Source organism: Scyliorhinus canicula, chromosome 3 (genome assembly GCF_902713615.1).
Source record: "Scyliorhinus canicula chromosome 3, sScyCan1.1, whole genome shotgun sequence".
Lineage (NCBI taxonomy): Eukaryota > Metazoa > Chordata > Chondrichthyes > Carcharhiniformes > Scyliorhinidae > Scyliorhinus > Scyliorhinus canicula.
Window position 1 is genome coordinate 81,317,136 of NC_052148.1, and position 25,595 is coordinate 81,342,730.

At 46.7% G+C, this 25,595-nt stretch overlaps 1 protein-coding gene across 2 annotated transcripts in view; it reads left to right on the forward strand.

Annotated features, from left to right (window-relative positions):
- setbp1 (SET binding protein 1) overlaps positions 1-25,287 on the forward strand; it is a 332,744-nt gene extending 307,457 nt beyond the window's left edge. For both annotated transcript variants that reach the window (XM_038790778.1, XM_038790776.1), the window contains exons 4-5: positions 2,296-2,457; positions 23,888-25,287. In XM_038790778.1, the coding sequence (XP_038646706.1) occupies positions 2,296-2,457; positions 23,888-24,456 (731 nt within the window). In that variant the 3' untranslated portion in view covers positions 24,457-25,287. The remainder of the gene's footprint in view (positions 1-2,295; positions 2,458-23,887) is intronic.
- The last annotated feature ends 308 nt before the right edge of the window (positions 25,288-25,595 follow it).

Here is a 25,595-nt window from a genome sequence, read left to right on the forward strand (position 1 = left end):
TGACCTGATTGAGGCCTTAACTCCCCCACTGCCGCTGCCCCCACTTCCTGCCTGTGCCCCATAACCTGAGAGGGGGTTACTGGCGGTTATTATTTGGTAGGCCGGGTCCACGCACGACCAACGCCATGTTGCACGGCTCGACCGCAGCAGGCTGCCATGCGCATGTGCAGCCACGGACCCGGCCATTCTCCAGCCATTTTTGGCGTGGGAGGCGAGAGCTTTACCCGGCATGGCTGCAAGCCCCCCCAACAGTCCCGAATCAGTGCAGCTGTTGCACCTTTTTTCTGGCGTAAAACACCATTGTTCCCACGCCGGCATCAGCACTTAGTATGAAAATCGGATAATCCAACCCTATGGATTTGAGCTCATAATTGAGGACTGTAGTATTATCAGAGCTGCTGTGATTTCGATGAGGTATTAAACCGTCTACTCCAGCGATTTATGTGTATGGTAAAAATCCTGAGGCTGTCCAAGGAGAACAGAGAATTTTCCGGTCTGCAATTGTGTTACGTTCTGAATACTGAATAAGAACATAAAAAACACAAAAGCAGGAGCAGAGCATGAGGATCCTGGGGGTGGTTCCGCCATTCAACATGGTCACAGTTGATCTTCTACCTCAGTATAACTTTCCTGCCAGTTCCTCATATACCTTAATTTCCCCAAGAGATCCAATATCCGTTTATAAAAGCATTCATGGAAGTTAAAAAGTCGATCATGTTGAAGTCTGACCTTTCCTATATCTGTGAAGTTTGTAGCTAAGAGCTTCGTTTGATTTTGGATTGAATCAGAGGAGGTTTGAACCTTGAGTTGAGGGTGGAGTAAGACAGCAACAGGATGTGACTGCTCTTTCCAAGATATGGGTCGGGACTTTCCAGCTGTTCACGTTGTCGGGATCTTCCGTTCTAGCCGATAGCACATCACTGCCGCTGGTGATGAGGGGTGCATTCAACAGGAAAATCCATTGACAATGGTGGGACCAGAAGATCCCACTGCCAGCCTATGGCGGGCCACCTCCCGCCATGGTAAATCCCACCCATGGCTTCATAAATCAAGCATCTAAAGCACTCATTCGTGTTTTGTGACAGTGGGTTTTTGAAAATAAATGGTTTGATTATGTTTGTGCCATGCTTCAGAAAGACTTTTAGTGGCTGACAGAGGTTTGAGGGGAACATCAGAAGAGCTATAGGCATAAGCTTGACTCTGTTTTGACTAGAACCAAATGTTGAAGAATTCCACAAATTACCAATGTTAACACTAAATTGCTACTATAAATGAGTGTTTCAGATCTCACTGTCTGCATTCAACTTTTTCAATGTGAGGCATTCTTTCCAAGCAGTAGATCTCTGTGACAGCACATGCTATTACATTGAAAAGTCCAACGTTCATTTTTACCAAGTAATAGTTATTGTATAAATTTATGCACTTTTCTTTATTACGAAGGGTTGAATGTATGTTCAGGAAATCTTTCCGTTGCTTTCATTTCTTCCATTTTATTTCCACAACAATTTAAAGTGTGAATTAAATAAGGTGCATTATTAATGAGGCAGTGAATTTTAAATAGCAGTAATATGAGCAACCTGTGCCAAATCAAATCCCCAAAAGTTAGGAGAGTGTATTGATGCTTTACAATTTTATGCTATGTTGCAAATTAATCCAATAAATCTGAATGTTTAGATGAGCAGTTGGATAAATTTGTTATTTTTAAGACCCACTTTATTAGCTCACAGACAAGCAGCATATTTCTCATCTTGAAACAAAATCTCTCACACTTTGAAGGGAAGCATTAAAAATTAATACACATTTTATCATTATGGCTATTTAGGGCTATGGTATGATCGGTAATTACATGTTGAAAGAGATTACTACTTGCATCTTTAAAAACTGGGATATGCTATGTGTGGTTTTATCTTGTAAATTGTATTAAATCGTTCAGTTTGGCTTCTGCCAGGTCCACTCCCTCCAGACTATATACCACTGTGCTGCCACCTTTGGTGAAACAGAACTTACCCAGAGATTAAAGTTGCGATGACTATATTAGCCTCTGGGTTAATAGTCCAATAATGTTACCATTATAATCCCATTGTTCTGTCAGTGGCATCAATATTAGCACTCTAGCTGAAATGATTAAGCCCGGCACACATCAAATGTAATCCATTCCTAATCAGTAGGACTGTTCAATGCTGGAAAATAAACTTACTTACTTTACACTATGAGTTCGAAACCAAGGATTACTTTGTCAACCTTGCCTAGTTTTGAGCTAATGTGGTTAATTTGTGTTTTTTCTCTTACTGTTAGGTTTAATAAGCTCACACTCCAAGCTGGACCAAATGACATTGCACAAAAATGATAGTGGCCTTTCCATTGTAACCAGAAAGAAAGCTGTTTCTACTGAAAGTATTACAGTCTCAACTCTGGCATCGTCTCCCCTACCTTCGCCGTCTCCATCGTGTGAATCAGGTTAGTTGACAGCGTTAACACCAATTGTCTGCAGAAATGCTCAGAAAATTGATTCAAAGCTGAATGTTATCATTTGAATTCTCACATTGTGTTCCTGCACATCAAGTGCTTAAGAAATGAATCGTGACTCCTATCAGTTGTTGGCCTGTGAACTAATTAGCCAATGTTGGTCAAATTTATTGGATGCAAGCCAAACTTTATTCTTTCCAAACTATGAATCTTTGTGCAACAGCAGAATTGTAACTTGCGTAAGAAATCTGAGCCTGGCTTCAAAACAAAACAAAGTTCAAAGCTGAACCAAGTTGGCAATACATGGGGATGATTCTCAGCCCGCCTTCGCCATCAGCAAGAATGGCGACGCGGATGGAAAATCCGGCAAGAATGAGGAAATGCATATCGGTGTGGTTGGGTCACCTGCAGACCTTAGCGACCCTTCTTAGCTGTGAGCCGCTAGGTTTAATGGGGTCTGGCTACTGGTTTTGCAGGCATTACTTCCCGTGTCCCCCTCGCTGGGCCTGTGGTGATATAACCACCGAGGGATTGCCCTTCTAGAATGACAGCGTAAAAGTGGGTGGGAGCAGGTGAATTCACAGGATCAGCACAGGGCGCGACTGTGAGGTGCTTGGGTGGGGTCCTGTGAGATGCCAGGTTGCATGGGCAGTTCTTTTGATAGCTATCAAAAAGAGCTATCAAACAGCAGCAGTGACATCGATGTGCTGCTGCATGCAGCCAGGGCCACCTCCCTGTGAAGGGGGCGTGGGGAGGCTGCGCCCACTTCGAGGATCGGGGCCACAGATGGCAGAGCCTTGGAGGAGACACTAGTGGCCCCAGGTCTACCACTGTAGAACTTCCTGCCTCCGGAGGTCAGAGGTCCAGTTCCAGAGATGATGCAAGAGTTGGCATCTTGAATCTGCTTTCCATTGAGATAATAATTTGCCTTGCTATTTTTTCAGCCAGAATGGATAACCTCACACTTATCCACATTAAATTCCATCTGCCAAATTTTGGACCAATCTCCTAGCTATCTAAATCTGTCTGTAAAATCTGTATCTCCTCTCACTGCTTGCTTTCCCACACATTTTGCTATATTACACTCTGTCTCTCCTTGCAGATTATTTATATCAATTGTAAACAGTTGAGGTCCGAGGACTGAACTCTGCGACATCCCGCTAGTTGCAGTTCACCAACCAGAGAAGGATCCATTTATCCCGACCCTCTGCTTTCTGTCAGTCAGCCAATCCACAATCCAATCTTGTACTCTACCCCCAACCCCCTGCAATCTCACCTTCTAGAACAGTCTTTTATGTGGCCCCTTATCAACGCCTTCTGGAAGCCTAGATATACCACAACCACAGGTTCCCCATTATCCACCTTGCTGCTTATGTCCTCAACAAACTCAAGTAACTTTGTCAAGCATGACTAACTCCTCATAAAACCATGCTGACAATGGTGGCTTGAGCTTTGTCTTTCCAAATCTTCAGTCTTCCCTTCCTTAATTATTGATTCCAGCAACTTCCCCACCACAGAGGCCAAGCTAACCAGCATACAGTTCCCTACTTTTTCCTCTCTCCCTTTTTAAATAGGGGCATCACTTTAGCATGTTTGCCTTACATTGGTGACATATCTCTATGGGTGTCTATGTTTACCCATATCCTTTAGTCTATCCATAGTCTCTTACTCTTCCTCACCCTCTAGATGTATTCCCAGGATCCATAGCTGAGGTTGAGGTTGCTTGCTGCCTTCCACACCCTGTTGCCTGAGATGACCTTGGCAGGCATGCGACCTTGGCAGGCAGTCCTTGAGGTGTGGGCTGGAGGTGCGTCACCCACAGTGAGTGGGCTGTCAGGTGATCTGGACACCCCTAGGGTTTCCTGGGTGGAAGGCCCCACACTGCGCTCCTACTGATCCTCTTCCATCTGGTGCGCACATACTGCACCAAGATCTCCACTGCATATGCCATCTTTGTGTTGGAGTGATGGCGCTATCTCTTCGGACAGAAGGCGAGGAGACTCCTCCAGTTGGCTTTGCAGTCTGGTGAGGGATTCTTTCATCCCTTCCTGATGATCACAAATCTGCCTTTGTAATTCCAGCAGCTCTGGGATGACCGTACCCAGGGTCACGCCATCAGTGTGGGATCAGCAAAGTCCTGGGCTTCAGCATCGCACGTGAGGCTTGCACCATAGATGAATGTGTTGTATGTTCTCAGTTCTGTATCTCGCCCCATCTCATCTCTGCACAGGTGCGATTCTGCTCCTGCTCCTCACTGGCCAGCTCAAGGGTTCTTTCTTCAAAGGGCATTAGGATTCTCAGCTTAGACCTGACTCCGGAAGGCTGCACCAACTCACACCGGCAATACTCAGGATTGTCCTGCAATGAGACAGATGGGAGGAGTGTAGGCGGGAGTCTTGTCAGGTCAGATAGTGATGAAGTCTGGCATGTGTGGGATATGACTGGGAGCAGGGATGTGAGGAGCTGAAGAGCTGCTGGGAGGGTTCAAAGTGAGTTGGGAGAGTGCAGCATGATAGGTGTTGGGAGCCCATGAGGTGGCTGGGAGTGTTGCTCGTTATGCTTTCCCTTAATTTGCTCTGTTTTAATTACCTTTGCTCACGAGTCGCCAGGTATCTTTCTGATACCACCACAAGGTTCAAACCGAACACTGATCAATGACTCGATACACCAGTTAGTAAGTTTGAAATCAATACACATTTATTTATACACACAGTCAATTATTACTCATGCACAAACTCTACTCACTAAACTACAACTACTACCAAAAGCCTATACTTAGCTTTGAGTGCCTACAGTCAGTGGAACAATGCCCGTTCTCCGGTTCTGATACTGTTGGCTTCAAACTGGTATAGAATAGTAGCTAGGAGCGTCTATCTCGTAGTGTGCGTTGACCTTAGGCTTACTTGGCTGGTGCTTGGCGGGCCTCTCGTCGCTGAGAGCCAAAGGCCAAGGTGAAGGTGAAGATGGAGAAAATAAGAGAGCGAACTGACCTTGGGGACTCTGCTTTATAGCTCCCAGGGTTTTGCGCCCTTCTGGGCGGACCCTGGACTTGGTCCCAATTAATTGGACCATGTCCCAATCGTTTGTATCGATTCTCTCCAATAACGGGGTCATTCCCCGATCGTTGGGTGGGCCCTAGGTAACCGTTGGCCTGCCTTTGTTTTAGCTTCCACTGGTGCCGGGGAGTCTGCCCTGGTACCGATTGTTTCAATGTTTCTTTTTGTCCCCGGAGATAGCTCATTACTATTCTAATGGCTTGTAGTTTCAGTTCTGTCTGGGTTCTGCAAGTTCCAATCCACAGGAAACCTTGCACCTGCTTGTTTTTCTAGGGCTGTCCATTTTTTCCTGCACTCTGTACGAGTATCCATTTTGGAATCAGGACGTGGCCACCCCAGGTGGCTACAGGAGTGAGATCACCGAGGAGGTGTGATGGGTGTGTTAAGGGGTGCAGGGGAAGACATGAGGAGACAGACCTATCCTGACTGCACAAAGAAGGTCATTCATCTTTTGGTAATGTAGCCCCATCCCCTTATTTAGCGAGCTGGCACTCACTATCGCGGCCACAGCCTCCCAGATGGGGCTAGTGACCTTGCTTGCTGGATGTCTGGCTGATCGTGGGTACGGGATGTTACGCCCCTGCTCGATACCATCCAGAGGTTTGGTGAGGGCTCCCTCTATAAATCATGGTGCTGTTTAAAAGGAGCATCCCACTGATTACAGAGAGTAAGGTTTACCGGGGGTGAGCGAATCAGAGGTGCAAACACAGCATGAAACACATGGGGGGAAAAAATTGTGTTAAAGAGGCTGAAAATACGCAAATTTTTCCCATCAACGGGATTCTCTCGGGTTTTCTCACCTGGATCAACACTTAGAAAAAATATCATAAAATTCTGCCCCGTGTCTATTTCCCTAATTGAGTTCCAGTTAATTTGGGTTTGTTTTTTTTCCTCCCAATTTTGTTCTCTTTCCTCCCATCTTCCACAGTGTACTCAATAGAATTGCTGTTCCTCATGTGAACCTTGCCAGTCACTGCACAGTGATATTAAGCAGGAAACATTTTTTATTTACCCTCCAAGATTCTGATCCTAAGTGTGCAGCTGATGTTAGTACATTCACAGCAATTATGCATAACTGACTCATTGATTCTCACATCAGGCACTTAATATTGCACTCCACTGGTGGCTTTGTGCTTTTATATGAAGAAATTATGAATTTTGTTATTATGTTATTCTTCCGAGCCTTGATAGGGCAGTATTAGCATTAGAAATATCTTGATGGATATTTCCCACTCATGCTATTTATCCACAGTAAGAAGTCTTACAACACCAGGTTAAAGTCCAACAGGTTTGATTCAAACACGAGCTTTCGGAGCACTGCTCCTTCCTCAGGTGAATGAAGAGGTATGTTCCAGAAACATATATATAAACCATTGTTTGCAGCAAACTACCCAGCCTTCAGAACAGCGGCCACGACACCACACAACCCTGCCATGGCAATCTCTGCAAGACGTGCCAGATCATCAACATGGATACCACCATTACACATGTGAACACCACCCACCAGGTATGCGGTACATACTCGTACGACTCGGCCAATGTTGTCTACCTCGTACGCTGCAGGAAAGGATGTCCCGAAGCGTGGTACATTGGCGAGACCATGCAGACGCTGCGACAACGAATGAACGGACATCGTGCGACAATCACCAGGCAGGAATGTTCCCTTCCAGTCGGGGAACACTTCAGCAGTCAAGGGTATTCAGCCTCTGATCTCCGGGTAAGCGTTCTCCAAGGCGGCCTTCAGGACACGCAACAATGCAGAATCGCCGAGCAGAAACTTAAAGCCAAGGTCCGCCCACATGAGTGCGACCTCAACCGGGACCTGGGATTCATGTCGCATTACATTCATCCCCCACCATCTCGCCTGGGCTTGCGAAATCCTACCAACTGTCCTGGCTTGGGACAATTCACACCTCTTTAACCTGGGGTTACCCCTGTCTCTGGATCTGTAAAGATTTGGTTACCTGCAAATGTTCACATTCTAAGCATTGTCTAGCATCTTTGAATTTGTCTATATATATGTTTCTGGAACATACCTCTTCATTCACCTGAGGAAGGAGCAGTGCTCTGAAAGCTAGTGCATGAAACAAACCTGTTGGAATTTAACCTGGTGTTGTAAGACTTCTTACTGTGCTCACCCCAGTCCAACGCCGGCATCTCCACATCATGGCTATTTATCCAGTGAGTTATAGAGCCATACTGACCAACTACATGGCAAGTTCAATCTCTAGTCTGTTGACTTACATCTGTTCTCCCACCAGCTGCTAAAGTCCCTTGTGCACCATGAAGCTATTAATCACTTCAGTCCATATTCATGGCTGTAATTTCCAATCCAGTATCTAACCAATACGAGTTTTTTGCTGGAATCCTTGAATAAAGCAGCTGATTCTAATGGGAGTCTGATCCACACACTTATTGGACTATTAAGGACCAGAAAGACCATTGTCATCTGTTTGGTGAAATAATGGGTGGGAATTTCCTGTTCTCCCCCCCCCGGTTCATGTTTTCCAGCGGTGGAGGCGGGCAGAAGCTCGTCCCAAACAGCACTGTGCATGTACCTACACCTCAGGGACTCCAGCGCTTTAAGAAGGCAGCACACCACTATCTTATGAAGGGCAACTAGGGATGACAATGAACGTTGGCCTAACCACCTTCGCCCCACATCCCGGAAATGAATTTTTAAAAACCCTGCTGGTGGAGAGGGTCGGATGATCTCGTCCAAGGCTTTTCTTCTGCAACTTCAGTTCACTGACTTTAGTGATGTTGGCTTTTACAGTAAACATTTCTGCCATACTTAAAAATTGAAGTAAAATACACCTTTCATGACCCCAGGTCATACCAATACACTTCTAAGCAATGACGTTATTTTGGCGTGATGTGGAGATGCCGGCGTTGGACTGGGGTGAGAACAGTAAGAAGTCTTACAACACCAGGTTAAAGTCCAACAGGTTTGTTTCAAACACGAGCTTTTGGAGCACTGCTCCTTCCTCAGGTGAGGAAGGAGCAGTGCTCCGAAAGCTAGTTATCTTGACATTACGTTGGGAATTACAGCAGCCAATTTCTGCACAGCTAGGTCCCCACAAAGAGCAATACGGTGAATGACTGGTTAATCTGTTTCAGTGGTTTTGAGATATGGGATAAATATTGATCAAGATGACAGAAAATCCTACTATTCTTCTTTGGATTGTACCATAGGATTATTGCAAACACATAAGAGGGCCGGGAATGTCTCCGTTTAATGGTTCATCTGAGAACAGTTCTGCACTGTGGTGTCAGCTTAGTTTATAGCATGCAAGTCAACTGGCTGGGGTTTCACCAAGTTGGGAAGACTCCACAGACCTTTAAAAATAGTGGTGGGGCCTGGATGCAGCGGTTACACCCCCTTTTGCCAAGAGCTAGAACCAAAGAAACCAAAGAAGTTACAGCACAGAAGGAGACCATGCCAACCCAAGGACACCCCTTTCTTTTTTTAAATATTTAATTTGGAATTTTGCAGTTCTTACATAGTTTACAAAAAGCGATCATCATGTATTTACATATGAATAGTTCCTCCCCCCCTCCCCCCCCCCCCCCCTCCCGCCTGTCAGTTAGCTCCACCCTCCTGGTCCTCCCCCTTCCCTGTTTAGCTGTTCCCTTGGGGTCTTGGTTTATGTAGATTTTGGTAGGGTTTTACTTGTTTGCTTGCGCCGACCCCAGCAGGGCCCGAGGTCGTTTCACTGGTTCTGTTTGTTTGACAGTTAGAATGGTATTTTCCGCCCGGGGTGGGGGGGGGATTGGTACCCCTTCCCATACTGGGTGATTTGGCGCCCTCATTCTGACCTGAGACCCTTCGTCCCTGCCGCAGGGCCTTGCCTTTGTGACCATGTTCTTGGCCCTCCGTTGTCTATTTTGTCTGTTCTCGCCCCCACACTCCCTACCCTTCCCTTTCCTTCTTTCCTCCCTTTTCCTGTTCTTTGGTGCCTTAGTAGCCTCTATACGAACTCCCCTCCCCTCACTGTATTGCTGTTGGCTTAAAACCGGCCTTGGACCAAGTTGGTGAATGGCTTCCATATCTTTTGGAAGCCTTCCTGTGGCCCTCGGATGGTGAATTTGATTTTCTCCAGTTGGAGAAATTCAAACAAGCCGGACAGCCAGTCTGCAGCTTTTGGTGGTGCTGCTGATCTCCAGCCGAGTAGGATTCTTTGGCATGTGTTTAGGAAAGCAAAGGCAAGATCATCGGTCCCCTTCCCCATAAATAGCCTGGCTGGTCTGATACCCCGAAGACTGCCACTTTCAGGCTTGGTTCCACCCTCACCACCACAACCTTGGACTTTGCTTCAAAGAAGGCTGTCCAGAACCCGACCAGTCTGGGGCAAGGCCAGAACATTTGGATGTGATGGCCGGGCCTCCCTGGCACCGCTCACATTTGGCCTTCACCTCCGAGAATATTCAGGTTCTGGTAGGTGTGCTCTGTGCACCATTTTCAGTTGCATGAGGCTTAGCCTTGCGCAAGTGGAGTTGGAGTTGGCCCTGTACTGTGCTTCGCTCCAGAGTCTATTTCAGCCTATTTCAATCCCTTGCTCTTCCTCCCATTTTTCTCTTGTCTCATCGTGGTGAGCATGCCCCTTCTAGTAGTCATCCATACATGTCCCCACAGATCTCCCATCCCAGGTTGCCCGCATCCAACAGTTCCTCTAACAATTAATGTCTTGGTGCCCATGGGTAAGATTCATCTCCTGGCAGAGAAAGTTCTTTACCTTTAGGTGTGGCAGTTCATTCCCGTTGGGTAGTTGTAGCTTTTCTTTCAGTTCCTCAAATGTCACTAGTCTGTCCTCTGAATAGAAGTTCCCCCCAGACCCGTCCTGTCTCCAACTCTTAAAGGTGGCATCTATCATGGATGGCGGGAACCTGTGGTTGCCGCAGATGGGGACCATAGTGGACATTTCGGTTAGGCCAAAGTGCAGTTTCATTTGATTCGAGGTTCACAGTGCGGCTACCCCCATTGGGCTTCTTGAATGCAACCCTAGTGGGTTGTCCCTTTACAGGAGCTCTCATCCATTCAATTTCCGGTTCTTTCACCAATCCCTCACTCTTTCTCCTGTGGCTGCCCAGTGGTACTATTGTAGATTTTGGAGGGCTAGGCGCTCTATGTTTCTTTTCCTCTGTAGGACCTTTTTGGGGATCCTTGGGTTCTTCCCCCCAGCACCCCGATCTCTCTCCCCCACCCCCTTCCACCCACACACACACAAACGGCATAATAATTTTGTCGTCCAAGTTAAATAAGGCCTTGGAGATGTAGATCGATGTAGATGCAGATTTGGATCTGGACAGGAAGAGGAGCCTGGGCGGCACGTTCATCTTGATCATCTGCACCCTCCACACCCGGGAGAGCAGGAGTATGTCCCATCTCTGCTGGTCTTTCTTTACTTCCTCCACCAGACTTGTCAGGTTCCATTTGTGGATCCATGTCCAGTCATGGGCAATCTGGATCCCCAGTTGGCAGAATTTACATTCGGCTCACTTGATTGGTCATCCTCCAGCTCTGCCCCTGCCCCTTTAGGGTTCACTGAGAAGACTTCACTCTTGCTCAGGTTGGGCTTGTAGCCCGAGAAGGCTCCAAGCACTCTCGGATCTTCTTGATCCCTTCTGTGCTGCTTTGCGGGTCCGAGATGGAGAGGAGAAGGTCATTTGCATATAGTGAGATTCTGACTCTCTGCCCCCTCTTCGGATTCCCTTTCAGCTTCTCGCCGCTCTGAGGGAAATCCGCAATGGCTCTTAGGAAGGCAAATAGGAGCGGGCACAGAGGGCGTCCCTGCCTTGTGCTTCTGTGCAGCTGGCAGTATTCAGAGCTGATGGTGTTGGTCCGTACGCTCACCTTGGGGGCTTGTACAGGAGTTTCACCCATGAGATGAACACTGTCTCGAGCCCAAACCACTCCAGTACCTCAATGAGGTGCTTCCACCCGACTCTATCAAATGCCTTTTCTGCATCCAATGAGACGATCTCTGGTGTTCTCTTCCCGGATTGGGTCATTATCACGTTTAGCAGTCGCCTGATGTTTGCTGTTAGCTGTCTACCCTTAACAAAGCCTGTCTGGTCTTCTGTGACTACCAGTGATAGGCAGTTCTGCAGCCTTCTGGCCAGGATTTTTGCGAGTATTTTTTCATCTATATTTAGCGGCGAAATGGGTCTGTAAGGTCCACATTCGGTTGGGTCTTTGTCTTTCTTGGGTTTCAGCGATACAGTGGCTTGTGCCAGCTTTGGAGGCAGAGTGACCCTCGCTGGCAAGTCTGCAAACATCTCCTGCAAGTGCGGGGCCACTGCTACCACAAATGTTTTGTCGAAGTCCGCTGGGAACCCATCTGGTACCTGTCTTCCCCGCCTGCATGGAGCTGATGCTCTCCATGACTTCTCCCAGTTCTACCGGTGCTTCTAACCCCTTCCTCCTATCTTCACCCATGACTGGCATGTCCAGTCCATTGAGGAACTGTTTCATCCCCGAGGCCCATCAGGTCCAGAGATGTACAACCCTCGGTAGAAGGCATCAAATGCTTCAATAATAATTTTTGGTTTGGCTACCAGTCCGCCTTTGCTATCCTTCCCCTGTGTTATCTCCCTTGTGGCTGCCTACTTTCTCAACTGGTGGTGTCTCCGTGTTCATCGAAGGTCCCCTGTGCTGGCGGAGTTGGAGCACTGCTTTCTTGGTGGACAGCAGGATAACGTCTATCAGATCCACTTTCTAATCCCACCTCCCTGCATCCGGTCCAGAGCCCTGTAGCTTACAGCACTTAAGGTGCAGGTCCAGATATGTTTTAAAAGAGTTTACAGTCTCTGCCTCCACCACCAACTCGGACAGTAAATTCCAAAATCCCACTACTCTCTGCGTAGAAAACGTCTTCCTCCTGCTCCCTCTGCACCTTCTGTCATTTTTTTTCATAGAATTTACAGTGCAGAAAGAGGCCATTCGGCCCATCAAGTCTGCACCGGCTCCTGGAAAGAGCACCCTACCCAAGGTTAACACCTCCACCCTATCCCCATAACCCAGCAACCCCACCCAACACTAAGGGCAATTTTTGACGCTAAGGGCAATTTATCATGGCAGTACTACTCTTATTTTTGGAGGGGACATGTCTACTTTGTACATTTAGGATCTCGCTTTTAGAGATAAGAACTAGGAGCAGGAGTAGGCCATCTGGCCCCTCAAGCCTGTTCCGCCATTCAATGAGATCATGGCTGATCTTTTGCGGACTCAGCTCCACTTTCCTGGCCGAACACCAGAACCCTTTATTCCTTTATTCTTCAAAAAACTATCTATCTTTATCTTAAAAACATTTAATGAAGGAGCCTCAACTGCTTCACTGGGCAAGGAATTCCATAGATTCACAACCCTTTGGGTGAAGAAGTTCCTCTTAAGCCCAGTCATAAATCTACTTCCCCTTATTTTGAGGCTATTCCCCCTAGTTCTGCTTTCACCCGCCAGTGGAAACAACCTGCCCGCGTCTGTCCTATCTATTCCCTTCATAATTTTATATGTTTCTATAATGTCCTACCGCATCCTTCTAAATTCCAATGAGTACAGTCCCAGTCTACTCAACCTCTCCCCGTAATCCAACCCCCTCAACTCTGGGATTAACCTAGTGAATCTCCTCTGCACAGCCTCCAGCGCAAATACATCCTTTCTCAGGTAAAGAGACCAAAACTAAACACAGTACTCCAGGTGTGGCCTCACTAACACCTTATACAGTGGCAGCATAACCTCCCTAGTCTTAAACTCCATCCCTCTAGCAATGAAGGACAAAACTCCATTTGCCTTCTTAATCACCTGTTCCACCTGTAAACCAACTTTTTGCAACTCATGCATTAGGACACCCAGGTCTCTCTGCACAACAGCATGTTTTAATATTTTATCATTTAAATAATAATCCCTTTTGCTGTTATTCTGACCAAAACGGATAACCTCACATTTGTCAACATTGTATTCCATCTGCCAGACCCTAACCCATTCAATTGAACTATCCACATCCTTCCGCAGAATTCCAGTATCCCCTGCATTTTTTGCTTTATTACTCATCTTAGTGTCATCTGCAAACTTGGACACATTGCACTTGGTCCCCAACTCCAAATCATCTGTGTAAATTGTGAACAATTGTGTTACACTGATCCCTGAGGGACACCACTAGCTACTGATTGCCAACCAGAGAAACACCCATTAATCCTCACTCTTTGCTTTCTGTCAATTAACCAATCCTCTATCCATGCTACTACTTTACCCTTAATGCCATGCATCATTATCTTGTGCAGTGACCTTTTCTGTGGCACCTTGTCAAAAGCTTTCTGGAAATACAGATATACCACATCCATTGGCTCCCCCTTGTCTACCGCACTGGTAATGTCCTCAAAAATTTCCACTAAGTTAGTTAGGCTCGACCTGCCCTTTATGAACCCATGCTGCGTCTGTCTAATGGGACAGTTTCCATCCAGATGCCTCGCTATTTCTTCCTTGATGATAGATTTTTAGTGTTTTCCACTGGTTTTCCATTGATTGATCCTCTCGCAGTGCTGGCCAGTCCATCTCAGCCAAGTTCCTTCTATTTCCTGCAAAATTTGCTTTCCCCCAGTTCAAAATTTTACTCCTGCTTTATCTCAATCCTTTACTGTGGTAATACTGAATCTAACTGAATTGTGACCTCTATCCCCGATATAGTCACCAACTGACACTTCACCTACTAGTGCTTCTTCGTTCCCCCAATCTAGAGTTGCATCTCCTCTCATTGAGTTTGTCACTAATTAGTTGAAAACATTTTCCTGGACACACTGCATGAGTTTTTCTCCATCAATTCCCCTTATATTGATTGAATCCCAGTTGATTTTGGAATAGTTAAAGTTTTCTACTGATATTTCCGTCTTGTTCTTACAGGCAGAAATTTTCCGACAGATTTGTTCTTCTATCTCCCTTTTACTATTTGGGGGTCTGTAGTCCACTCCCCGTAGTGTGACTGCCCCTTTTTATTTCTAAGCTCAATGCATAAAGCGTCGTTTGTTGACCAGTTTAGTATATCATCCCTTCTCACAACTGGAATTGATTCTTTAACCATTAGTGCTACTCTCACTTCTTTTTTATCTCCCACCCTTATCATGTCGGATGATCCTATAGTCAGGGGTATTGAGCTGCCAATTTTGCTCCTCCGTTAGCCAGATTTCCATTATACTAGTGACATCCTGCTGCTATGTGCCTATCTGTGCCATTAACACATTTACTTTGTAATACCACTTGCATTGACGTAGAAACAATTTAACCCCACCATTATCCCCTGCTGGACACTTTTTAAACTTTACCTCCCCTGTAATTCCAAGCCCATCACTCCGGGCTCAATCTACCGGCTGCGTTGTGCATTAACGGGAGCACAACACTCAATCTAACTGTACGCCTCGTGAGATCTATCCATATCTCGCAAATAATCGCAATCAGGATCCCGCCCACAATGGGCATGACCAAGCCTCGGGCACTTAAGTCGGCTTTAAACCCACTTCTGCACGCTCACCTGGGATCTAACGGCCTTCCCAAAGACTCCTCAGCTGGGCGCCATTCAGAACTGGTTCGCACAAACGTGGATCAGACAGAACGGCACCCGGGAGGGTCAGAGACGGGCAGGGTGGTCTCCTGGCCCTCCCCATGGAATGCAGGCACCTTGGCACTGCGAAGCTGGCAGCTTGGCATTGCTACCCTGGATCAACCTAGTGAACCTTCTCTGGACTTCCTCCAATGCCAGTATATCTCTACTTAGATAAGGGGACCAAACAATTCACAGTACCCTAAGTGTGGGCTAACTGGCGCCTCGTATAGTTGTAGCAGGGCTTCTCTATTTGAAATAAAGGCCAACATTCCATTTGCCTTCCTAATTACACGTTGAACCTGCATGCTAGCTTTTGTGATTTATGCATGAGGACCTCCAAATCCCTCTAATCTACAGTTTTCTGCAGTCGTCCTACCAGACTGCATAACTTTACATTTTCTGACACTATATTCCATCTGCCAGGTTTTTGCCCACTCAACTAACCTGTCTATATCCCTCTGTAGACTCTGTGTCATCCTCATCACTTGCCTTCCATTTTCTGTCATGCGCAAATTTGGCAATAGTGCATTCACTTCCCTCATTCATATCACAAATATATTGTAAGTAATTGTGGCCCTGAGCACTAATCCCTGTGCCTTCAATAGGGGTTCTGAATAGAAATTTGTTTGTTTTATAAGGGATTAACAACTTGAGGAGTTTTACAAGCTTTGCATGTGTCACATGATTTTTTTTTTAACTATCAGGCGTGTATGAGTGAGAGCTGTGCTAGATTGTTGGAATATATTTTTCATGGTTCCTGGGGTCTGCCCATGGTGAATTCTGAGTGAGTGACTATGGAGATGGGGTATGAAATGGCATGGGAAGGTGGATGCGGAGCATGAATTGGCTTGGAGGTAACATGGAAGTTGTGACGGGGAAGGTGTTGGCATGGAGGTGGCATGAGCGAATGAGGAACATTGCATGTGGGTTGGTACATGAGTGGTGAGGGATTGAGGGCCGAGCAGCTATTAAAACAACTGAAACAAAAACCCAGAGAACTGAGGTGGGCCTTTTAAACTGCCTTGGCACTCACCTGCCTCTGTGGCCACCTAGGATCGGCTTCCGGGGCACATTCTATCCCGGCACCCAGTCCTGCCCCCACAAGAGTGAAAATTAGATTTAACAAGTCCCTTTAAACAGAGCCAGTCTGCAGAGCCATGAAATTTCCCACATGAGCTACCTGCCTTTGTAGCGAAAATCTGACGCAACACGTCTATTTTAAATGAGGGCGTAGGACGTTAGAATGAAAAAGTTGACAAGTAGTACATACAGAGATAATTTTTTAATAAATTAATGATTTCTTAAAATAAATCAATGAAATATTGCATAACAGGACTGAGTACAGAGCATATATGGATATCTGAAAAAGGAAGGGAGTTCTATGTCCACATCCTTGTCCAATTATCTTTTGCACTTCAATCACACTTCATCTAAAGATGACCCTTGTCAACTCCCATATGCAATGCCATGAGAGATCAACTAGTACTTTTAAAAAGATCAGTATGTCTCTAATCATCTGATGGAAGATTTAATTGTGGATGAAACTACATGATGACAGTTTAATATGTATACATCTTGTTATTTCCAAGTTTTAAAAATGCTGGCATGTCAGTTCATCTCTTCACTTAAGATTCTGATCATTTTGCCCCTGACTCTCCAAGTCAGGATAACAAGAGTATTCTTTAGCCTCCAGGAAAAGTGTTCAATTTTCTTGAAGCCATTGAACCCAGTTTGTGCCTGTTTACCGCAACACTATGAAAGGCACTTTTGTATCAATTAGAGTAATCCAGCCCGAACCACTTCTCTACAACCCATATGTTGAGGTAACAAACAGAAAACTTAAGAAGTTCTCTTAATGGGAAAATTGGAGGTTTCTGAGAATTTCCTGTCATTAATAAGCACTCCTTTGAAAGTCTTTCTTTAAAAAAAAACTTTTTGTGGGAGGAAAGAGATCCACAAATGAACCCAGCTGTTCAGTGAAACTTGGAATAAGTTGATGGGAATCTATGAAGGCGTGCTCAGCCTTGAATAATAATAGTAGTTCAGCAAAACTGAAACATGACCTGTTTTGCACTAAAATGATTTTAAGTGATGCACATTTGAAAGCAGTTCTCACTGCATTTAGAAAGCATTGCTCAATTATCATTGTTTAAAAAAACTTTTGCTAATTCTTTTAGAGATTTTTACAGGTCTTTATGCTGGGGTTAACAAACAAAATGTGTTGTTCCTTGATGATTCCTAGAGGTCTATGCTTTTATCACCACCCTCCCCATCCTTGCTACAACCACAGAAGTTGGATCATTTTTATGGGACATTGATCATGATAATATTATGTATTTTATATGGGCGGGGGGGGGGAGGTTGTAGAAGTACAGAAAACAATGGGCTGGATTATATGACCCCCCCCCCCCCCCCCCGGGCCAGGCCAGAGTATCAGCAGGGGGCGGTGTGAATCCCGCCCTGACGCCGGCTGCCAGATTCTCCGGCACCGGTTTTTCAGCGGGGGCGGGAATCGCGCCGCGCCATTCGGGGGCCGTTGGCAACGCCCCCCCCCCCCCCAGCAATTCTCCAGCCCACGATGGGCCGAGTGCCCACCCGTTTTCGGCGGGTCCCGCCGACGTACATTACACCAGGTCCGTACCGGCAGGGCCTGGCTCTGCGGCGGGCAGCCTGCGGAGTCCTCGGGGAGGGGGGGGGGGGGGGGGGGGGGGGCGTGAGGGTGTGGGGGGCGTGGGGAGATCTGGCCCCAGGGGGAGCCCCCACGGTGGCCTGGCCTGCGATCGGGGCCCACCGATCTACGGGCGGGCATGTGCCGTGGGGGCACTCTTTCCCTCCGCGCCGGCTGGTGTAATGGTCCGCCATGGCCGGCGCAGAGAAGAACCCCTCTGCGCATGCGCTGAGATGACGCCAGCACACGCTGGCGCTCCCACGCATGCGGCAATCGCGCCAGGCAGCGGAGGCTCTTCGCCGCTGGCTGGCGCGGCGCCAATCCTGCCGGCGCCGGCCTAGCTGCTGAAGGTGCGGAGGTACGGCCCGCTCCGCCAGTTAGGGGAGAATCCCACCCATGTTGTGCATTGGCAGCACATGCAATAGTTTTATTGCTTTGATTAATGTTCCATGCTTCCAGTCACTCCACCTCTTTTTTCCTCAGTTATCACAAATTAAGCAATTGAATACAAAACATTTGAATTTACATTCTCAATAGTGTAATTTATAAGAACATAAAGGAAACAGGGACAAGAAAATACCAGTTGGGTCATTGAAGCTCATCCCGTTAAAGCATCCAACTACATTTTGAATGACTAATGTTTTGACTCTCTACATTCCTGTCTGGCAGATCACTCCAAACCTTTATCACACTTTTGACTAAATCAAGTAGGATAAAGTTGTAAATTTGCATTCCACTATTCAAATGTATGTGCTACTAGAATTTATGTTCTATATGGACTACAGCAGTTCAAGAAGGCAGCTCACCACAACTTTCTGAAGCACAATTAGGGATGGGCAAAAAAATTCTGGTCTAACCAGCGATGCCCACTTTCCATGAATAAATAAAAAAATCTGTCATCTGACTTTGATGCATTATGCTGCAGCTACCTCATCAATACCAGTTACAACTTCAGGGGCGCGATTCTCCGCAAATGCGGAGAGCCGTGAAGGCTGCCGTGAAACTGGCCGTGTTTCACGGCAGCCTCCGCGCCCCCTCCCGGGACCCCATTCTGCTCCCCGTTCGGGGCTAGCAGCAGGGCCCCGTGAACCTCGGCATCGCAGGCTTAGCGAACTTCGCTAAGCCCGCGCGCCAAGGTTAACGGCGGCTGACGCAAACGATGACATCAGCCGCACATGCGCGGATTGGACGGCTCCAATCCGCGCATGCGCGGATGACATCATCACGCATATGCGAGAACCCGCGTATGCGCGGGCCGTTATGCCCCTCAGCCACCCCGCGGACTGATCCAGCGGGGCGGCGGAGGAACAAAGAGTGCGCGGGGTTCAGACCCCGCGGTGCGGCCGTGCCAATCGGTGGCATGGTTCTCCAGAACGGCACTTTGCGGCCGTTTTCACGAACTGTGATAGCAGGTGTGTTGGAGTTCGTGAAAACGGCTGTAAAGGCCTGGGAAATCGGCCCATCGGATAGGGGAGAATCGCTGCTCGCCGTAAAAGAACGGCGAGCAGCGATTCGTGTCGTGGGGCGGCCGTGGGGGGGGAGAATATCGGGAGGTTGGGAAAAATGTCGGGAAGGCCCTCCCGCTATTCTCCGACCCGTCGTGGGGGGCGGAGAATCGCGCCCCAGATATCAGAGTGACATTGCCCCTGCCCCGAAATTCGAGAATATAGAAATCTGTAAACTTCTTCACAGTGATAATAGAATCATAGAATTTACAGTGAAGAAGGAGGCCATTTGGTCCATCAAGTCTGCACCGACCCTTGGAAAGAACACCCTACTTAAGCCCACACCTCCACCCAATTACTGTAACCCAGTAACCCCACCTACCTTTTTGGACACGAAGGGCAATTTAGCATGGCCAATCCATTTAACCTACACATCTTTGGACTGTGGGAAGAAACTGGAGCACCCAGGGGAAACCCATGCAGACACAAGGAGAATGTGCAGACTCTGCACAGACAGCGACCCAAGCTGGAAATCGACCCCAGGTCCCTGTCACTGTGAAGCAACAGTGCGAACCACAGTGCTACCATTGAAATAGATTTCCAGATAAAGTAGTAAAGGAAATAGAGACCTTGAAATCATTTGAGAGCAATTTGATGCTGCCATGAGGGAGACCAGTTTTTTCTGGATGGATAAATTAAGATAAGTGGAATGGCTTTACCCATCCATACTAATCTTGAGATCTTATCATCTTTCTTTATTTAAATTATCTGCAAGCAGGGACAAAGTGTAACAAAGCATAATGTACAGATTATACTAAAATAGGCAGGAAAGCAGGCAGTGAAGAAGAGATAAAGAGTTTACAGAGGGATATAGATAGGCTAGGAGAATGGGCCAAAATCTGGCAGATGGAGGTTAATGCATATTTGTGTGACTTTCCCCATTTTGGCTGAAAGAATAGAAAGGCAATTACTATCTAAATGGAAAGCAGATTCAAGAGAGATCTGGGTATCTTTGTTCATGAATCGCAGTAAGTCAATATATAGGTATAGCATGTAATTAAAAAGGCAAATGGAATTTTAGCATTTTAGCAAGAGATATAAAAGTAAAGAGGTGTTGTTGCAATTGTATAAGACGTTGGTGAGACCACATCTGGAGTATTGTGTCCAGTTTTGCTCGCCTTATTTAAGGAAGCATGTGGTGGCATTTGAGACAGTTCAGAGGAGGTTCACCAGATTGATTCTGAGGATGTAAGGGTTGACGTTGAGGACAGATTGAATAGTTTGGGCTCATACTCATTGGAGTTTAGAAGAATGAGAGGGGCTCTGATCGAGGTATCTAAAATACTAAGAGCGGTTGATTAAACGTAGACCAAACGAATGAAATGAAATAAAAATCGCTTATTGTCACGAGTAGGCTTCAATGAAGTTACTGTGAAAAGCCACTAGTCACCACATTCCGGCGCCTGTTCAGGGAGGCTGGTACATGAATTGAACCGTGCTGCTGGCCTGCCTTGGTCTGCTGTAAAAGCCAGCGATTTAGCACAGTGTGCTGTTTCCCCTTGTGGGGCAATCTAGAATGAGAGGTCACAGATATAGGTTGAGAGGTAGTAGATTTAAAACTGAGATGAAGAGGAACTACTTAGCGCAGAGGGTGGTGAATTTGTGGAACTCGCTGCCACATAGTGTGGTGGAGTCTGATCATTAAATGGTTTCAAGAAGGTGATAGATATATTTCTGATTTTAAAAAACAGGTTAAAGGGATATGGGAGATGGATTTGAGACTAGGAAAAGATCATCCATAATCTGGTTGAAAGGCGGAGCAGGCTCGAAGGGTTGAATTGCCTACTTCTGCTCCTAATTCCTATGTTCCTATGGGCGCGATTCTCCGCTCCCCAGGCCGGGTGGGAGAATCGCGGGAGGGCCGCTTTGGCACCCCCCACGATTCTCCCATCCCCCCCCCCCCACAATGGTGTGTCGCGTTTTGCGACACGCCGCTCAGAGAATCGCAGGTCGCCTTTTTCACGGCGACCCGCGATTCTACGGCCCGGGTGGGCCGAGCGGCCTGACGTTCCTGACCTGTTCACACCGGCGGCAACCACACCTGGTCGCTGCCGGCATGAACATCGCGCGAAAGGTAAGTTTGGGGCCTGTGGGGGGGGGGGGGGCGGAGAGGGGATCGAGCACCACGGCCGTGCTCGGGAGGGGACTGGCCCGCAATCGGTGCCCACCGATCATCGGGCCGGCGTCTCTAAGAGACGCACTCTTTCCCCTCCGCCGCCCTGCAAGATCAAGCCGCCACGTCTTGCAGGGCAGCAGAGGGGAAGACGGCAACCGCGCATGCGCGGCCAGCAGCACCGACCCCGCCCGACTGTGGCGGTGCTGGACACTGTCCGCTGCCGCCGCGCCCGGTTCCTGTTACCGCTGAGACTACACGTGGTAACAAGAACTTGGCCCATCGGGGCATTGGGGGAGGGCCTTCCGGTAACGTCCTCAATTATGCCATTTTGGATGGGGTGGAGTGTCCGAAACAGGCGCTGCCGCCCGATCGCTGATTACAAAATTGGCGTCAACAAGTGGAGAATCCCACCCTGGGTGTTGACGCCGGGACTGAGTTGCGTGTGGTTCGCGTTCCTATTGGGGGTGCTTTTTGTGGAGCAACGCAGGACATGCTAATGGACCAAGACCTGCTGATGCAAGTTCCATGCAATTCAGGGCCCGGGAGGCGTTCTAATCGCTGGGGCCGGAATTACCGCCAAAGACACTAACAGCTGGAGCTGTTTTTAAGCGCTCCACTTACCACACACTCACTTCAGCCACTATGATGACTCAGAGAAGACCCCCCCCCGAGATCCGAGGTGGCCCCACAGCTCAATGTCAGTGAGGAGCAGAGGGACACCCTCTTCCCCAGCGTGGGCTTCAGACTCGAGCCTGCCCTCCTGAATACTGCCTGGGAGCTGTAGGCAGAATCAGTCAGCGCTGACATTCTCACCAAGAGTAGACAACTGGTGATCCACAGGTGAGAGTTCTCTTTCCTTAAAGGTGCAGAGAATCAGGTGGCTCACCCAGGCTGCAGTGCAAATGTCCTCTGGTTGGGGTGAACTCTGCTGATCCCCTGCTCCCTCGGCAATGGGGCAGCGCTTCTGAGGAATGCCAACACGTATTGCGCTCCTAATTGAGCTTGGCCCTTGATGATATAGCAGGGGTATGAGGGTGTCCAGAGGGACAGCTTGGGTGGGCTTCCAGATGACCAGAGGCCTTCTGTGTGTTTAAAGGGCACAGGCAGCACTGAGCAGTGTGAGCAGCCAGGAGACTGTACGCAGCACCAAAGGGGTGTGTTTAAAAGACAGATTGCAGCAATGGCGGTCTGAGCCAGACTACCCCCATCATGAGCGGAACAACACAAGTCCATGGACTTGCCACCAAGACACTACCATCCCCGGCCCGGGCAGCCATCCCCCAGCATGCCTGACAGTTTTCAACAGTTTTGCAGTGTTATTTTAGCCTCCCACTCCCCCTCCGCAGCCATGACACCCAGTCCACATTTATACATACTTGTAGTAATTCACACTCGTGAGACTTCCGCCTGAGAGGAGTAGAGCGTCGCAGAATGGCGGAGCATATTGAGTCCAACCCGCTAATCACATTTAAATGCATCCAAATGCTGGTTTTGCATGTCACCGCCGACGCAGGGCGCATATCTCATTCTCACCATTAGCGAGCGACCGGAACATGTGCCTGAATCGGCGCCAGGCGCATTACTCGATTTTGACCGGACGCCTGATTTTCCGCCTGATCATGATTCGCGTTTGTGGCATCACGAGATGGAAGATTTTGCCCACTATTTACCAAGACCAACATTCATGGCTTCTAAATACTGATTACATTTTCATATTGGAAGAGAGATGATGGAACACACATTTAACATTAAAATACTTAATATTTTCAAAATTCCTCCATTTTGCAAGACCTATGATAATGCAGATGAAGCCATAACATGGCAATAATGCATGCTAATGATGGTGGCTTGCAAAGAGCGTTTTATGTGACTTCATGTGTATTGTTTGCATCAATATACAGGCAAACCTGGTTTGTAATAGGACAAATTGTGCACTGCGTCTGGCTTTTTAATTGATGATAGCTTTTGTCTGTCAAAGAAACCGATCTTAAATGCAGTTGTGTTAAGCGCTTATTTGATATTTTAACCTGAGATAAAACTAGCGTAAGTATTCATTAAAAATTTGACTTTGAACCCCTTAACATTTACATGTACAGTAGACCCACATGGAAAGATAGCTACTGAGGTGACCCTATGCCCTTCTCTAAGCTGCTTTTCATTAAGACCAGGTTTTTTTATGTCCTATATTCTTGAGGATACATTAAAAACAATTTGTGGCCACGGAAGTTCAGTGATCAAAAAGCAGGTTTTGTATTAGGTAGTAGAAGCTGTATTCCATTTCCTGAGCAAGCCGTCTAGCTGGGTTTCAGCAGTGGTCCAAAAGGTACTTCAAATATTAAGCTGTCTGTAACTTCAAAAGCATATTTAAACCATTTTAACATTGGTCTGGCATTGGACAGTGTATAGTTTCATGCTGTGAAACTAATTAAGTGATCATGTACATCTGGTGATTAAAATGATTCCTTTTGTTTATCTCCATTCAGTTCAAAGTTCCAGTTCCTCACCCAGGAGAAAGCTGAAGAGGAGAGAAATTGAAGCTATTCAATGTGAAGTCAGGAAGATGTGCAATTATGATAAAATTCTCGCAACAAAAAAGAACTTGGACCATGTCAACAAAATCCTGAAAGCCAAGAGGCTGCAAAGGCAGTCAAAGACTGGCAACAACATAGTGAAAAAGAGGAGAGGCCGTCCAAGAAAGCACCCGGTGTTGTTAGACGATGACTTCACAGACCAGATGCCAGTATTGGAGAAGTGTGTGGACCTTCCCAGTAAACGTAGTCTGAGGTACAGTTTAGCCCCCGAGACGCTGGCCTCAGCCAGTCAGGACACAATCATGGACACAATCGAAGCTGTAATATGCATGGTACAGCAACAGGAGCCGAAGTCAGATAAAGGCACCAAGAGAAAGCAGAAAGAGGAAGCTGGGCAGAAAGCAAAGAGACATAGGAAGTCCAAAGAAACTGAAATCGGGGCAATCACCACAAATTCTAAGAGATACAACAGTTTGACCATCTCTGCCACCAGCTACCAAACTATAGCCTCCAATCACTGATATCTTCCTGCACTTTAATGTTACTTGGTGACTGAGAAGGGACTGAAACTCGGATGTTGGATAATTTTGAAATAATAACCATTTTCTCATACAATCCACCATATGAAAGGGATAGCCTCTTTCCAGCATTCACTGCATTCTTTACAAACGCCGGACTCTCCTGTCAATGTCTGGCATTGTAATATTGTCAATTCAGTTTCACAACTTTGTACAAACATTCCTTCTCCCCGTTAACCGCGCTCTATCCACCAACCCATTATTTGCGAGTGGGCAACATGTAAAGGCATATAAAAGGGTAAGTTAGTACAAGTACTTTTGGCAGCCTGTTAGAAGAATGTATTAATGAAATATTCCTTGGGAAGGCAGGCAGCAATAACATTTTGCTTGCAGCAACGTTTCTTATATACTGGATTTATAATCAATATATGCTAGTCGATTAATGGAAAAACAAACAAATTTTAAATATTCTTGCCATCACTTAGGCAATACTGTACTCACAGAGCCTTAAATGCAAAAGTGTTAGCCACATAAAGCACTTTCTGCTTCAGTTCAACATATGCTGTTGGTAACTCAGCAGAAATAGAAAAAAGTCATTAAAGGGCATTTTCAATCAATAAGTGCCCCAGGTTTATTTTATGTAGTGAAAATAAATTTTCCCGCCTTGATAGACAACCCTGTCAGAAAGTGACATTAATCAGAAATAATGGATCTAAAAGAGGTGCAAAGCGCAGAATAGATTCAGGCTGAACTTCTCAAGGGATCAGCTAGATTTCCTATTTACACCTATACTTTTATCACCAGGCATATCCTTTGAGAAGCAATATCATAAAACACAGGAAAAAGAAATTCAATCAAATTACACTTTTAATGATGAGAATTGCATTTCACTTTTCGAAAATAAATAATAATTGATCTTCAACTCCCGCTCGTGTCACTAAAATTTGAGCAATTAAGTTCACAAGCGACTTTCTGTAAAGGTAGGAATTGATGTTGTAATCTAGATCATTTAAAAATATAACATTGTGTGCCCTCCTGTATGGCCTTACAGTTTTCCAAAGTAAATAGATGTTAACAAAGATTTTAAAATATATATTTTCCACAATTATATAAATTTCACAGCATGCTTATCCATGCAATAC